This window comes from Sphaeroforma arctica (genome assembly GCF_001186125.1).
Source record: "Sphaeroforma arctica JP610 unplaced genomic scaffold supercont1.1672, whole genome shotgun sequence".
NCBI lineage: Eukaryota > Ichthyosporea > Ichthyophonida > Sphaeroforma > Sphaeroforma arctica.
In genome coordinates, this window is record NW_014038886.1 from 1 (window position 1) to 2,323 (window position 2,323).

Here is a 2,323-nt window from a genome sequence, read left to right on the forward strand (position 1 = left end):
TATACATATATATATATATATACCCCACATCGTGTATGGCGCGTGTGCGCGAGTGTTAGTGTGATAGAATAGCTTGTGTGTGTATATAAAGTCACCGAAGCGGCAGAACGTTAAGCCAAAATGTATCAAGTCCATGCCCGCTACCGGATGGAGTGACTGACTTCCAGCGTTCAGCAGTGAAACACCTTCCCAGCTACCAACATTTAAACGAGTGCAATCTAATTTTTTTTATTGGACTACGCCTATTTTTAGAACAATTTCTCGGTCTTCAGGTACGACTTCGCGTCCGCGCGCATTTGGTCTCTATCGTCACGTCGTTGCTGTGGGCAAAAAAACGTGGCAATGAAAAATAGAACGATTTAGGATTAGAAAACACGGAAACTTAGACTAAACATTGCCATTTGAAATATATTGAATCCGGTGTAATTTTAAATCAAATCGCTGACAATACGGTGGATGATATTAACGTATACTTATATATATATATATATATATATATATCAATGACTATCTGGGTTAATAACATCGAAAAATTCGTATATAAAATGAGACATACCTCCCGGAACTCCTTGATCTTATCCGGCATGGCCTTCATGTTCTCCTCGATCTTCTTCAACCTGAGGTGTCAAAGTATACGGAAATTGAGAACACGCACAATCACACACACTCCCACTCTCTGTGGAGTGTTCGTGCACGCCTTACATACGCGGCTTACTGCAAGCGTGCAGCTGATATAGATGGTCAGATTCAAGAACATCGACATCCGCCAATACATGCATCTATTTGTGGACGAAGGAACTGTAAGAACATATACGTCACGCATTTACGTAAAGTCCTTGTCACGTGATAGGCAATCTGGTAAAGGTGGTGATCTGTATGCGTGCAACTGATGTAGAATATACCCCATAAACCTTAAAACCTTAAACTGTAAAAGACCGACCTCTGCCAATATGTACATCTATATCTGGAATTAGGCGATACGAGTAGGTTTGTATCGTCATGCATGTCTACAAAATCTTAATCACACCTCAAACCACATCTACGGATAAAGGAGGTAGTGGTAATGCGTGTTAACGCCTCGGCTAAACACATATGCACGTTCCCATGGAAAGGTATCACACTGCATACAACGTATTTACGGAGGAAGCTACTTACCGCTACCAAATGCAAAAAAAAACCCCGTTTGTTGTTGATAAGGCTATGCACAATAACAAGGTTATGTTCACATATTGCATCCTTACGGTGCTGCTACTACTACCATGTGCACGGGCCAGGCCATTGATACACGCCCGTCCCTTGTAATCAACTCTCGATGGCAATTGCTATTAGACACAGAACAGCAAATTTGACAACACTTTTATATACATATACAAAAATAGTGCCACACATCACACACAGCCTTATGATCTTCTCTCGCCCGTGCTTTATGATAACAAAACAGCACATTTATCAACACAATTATATACATACACAAAGATAGTGCCGCACATATCACCTTATGATAACAACAAAACAGCAAATTTATCAACACAATTATATACATACACAAAAGATAGTGCCACACATATCACCTTATGATAACGACAAAACAGCAAATTTATCAAAACAATTATATACATACACAAAAGAAAGTGCCACACATATCACCTTATGATAACAACAAAACAGCAAATTTATCGACAGAATTATATACATACACAAAAGATAGTGCCGCACATATCACCCTATGATCGCCTCTCGCCTGTATCTCTGACACGGGCATAAACAGCGCATTGGTCAATACAACTATGCAGATACACACAGTCACGGTCACATGCTTACCTTATAACCTTCTCGCGTTCATATCTGTGACCCTTGTCTGGCCGCTCCGGCAATTGCTTGCGCGGAGCTTTAGGTAGCGGAAACTCCACCCCCTTCGCTTGCGCCTCTTTTCGAAGCCCAGCAAGCCGTTGTGGACTAATTCTGGGCTATAATAACACCATAGATAGTTAGGGTAGTAATTGTACAAGTGAGTACTCATTGATCATAAACAATACAGAATATATCATATCATTCGGTATAATCGAATATTTATGAGAAGACAACCAGATATATATTAATGCAAGTATGTATATGTTGACACACACACATGTACATACAAACGTATATATCTACGAAACGTCATACATACGTACATGCACAGATAGAAATATGCATACATATATACATACACAAATATATACAAACTTCAATACATATTCATACACATAAATAAACACACAAACATACATATATACATACATACTATATACACATATACAGGTGTGCGTAAAATAAATTACAC

The 2,323-nt window shown here is 39.0% G+C and overlaps 1 protein-coding gene across 1 annotated transcript; it reads right to left on the bottom strand.

The window, feature by feature from the left end:
- Positions 1-248: 248 nt before the first annotated feature.
- Positions 249-2,176, bottom strand: SARC_11408 (hypothetical protein; the record flags this gene model as incomplete). The annotated part of the gene is made up of 4 exons (XM_014294506.1): positions 249-320; positions 557-617; positions 1,822-1,967; positions 2,171-2,176. The coding sequence occupies 4 exons, from the start codon at positions 2,174-2,176 to the stop codon at positions 249-251; spliced, it is 285 nt and encodes a 94-aa protein (XP_014149981.1).
- Between the last annotated feature and the right edge of the window lie 147 nt (positions 2,177-2,323).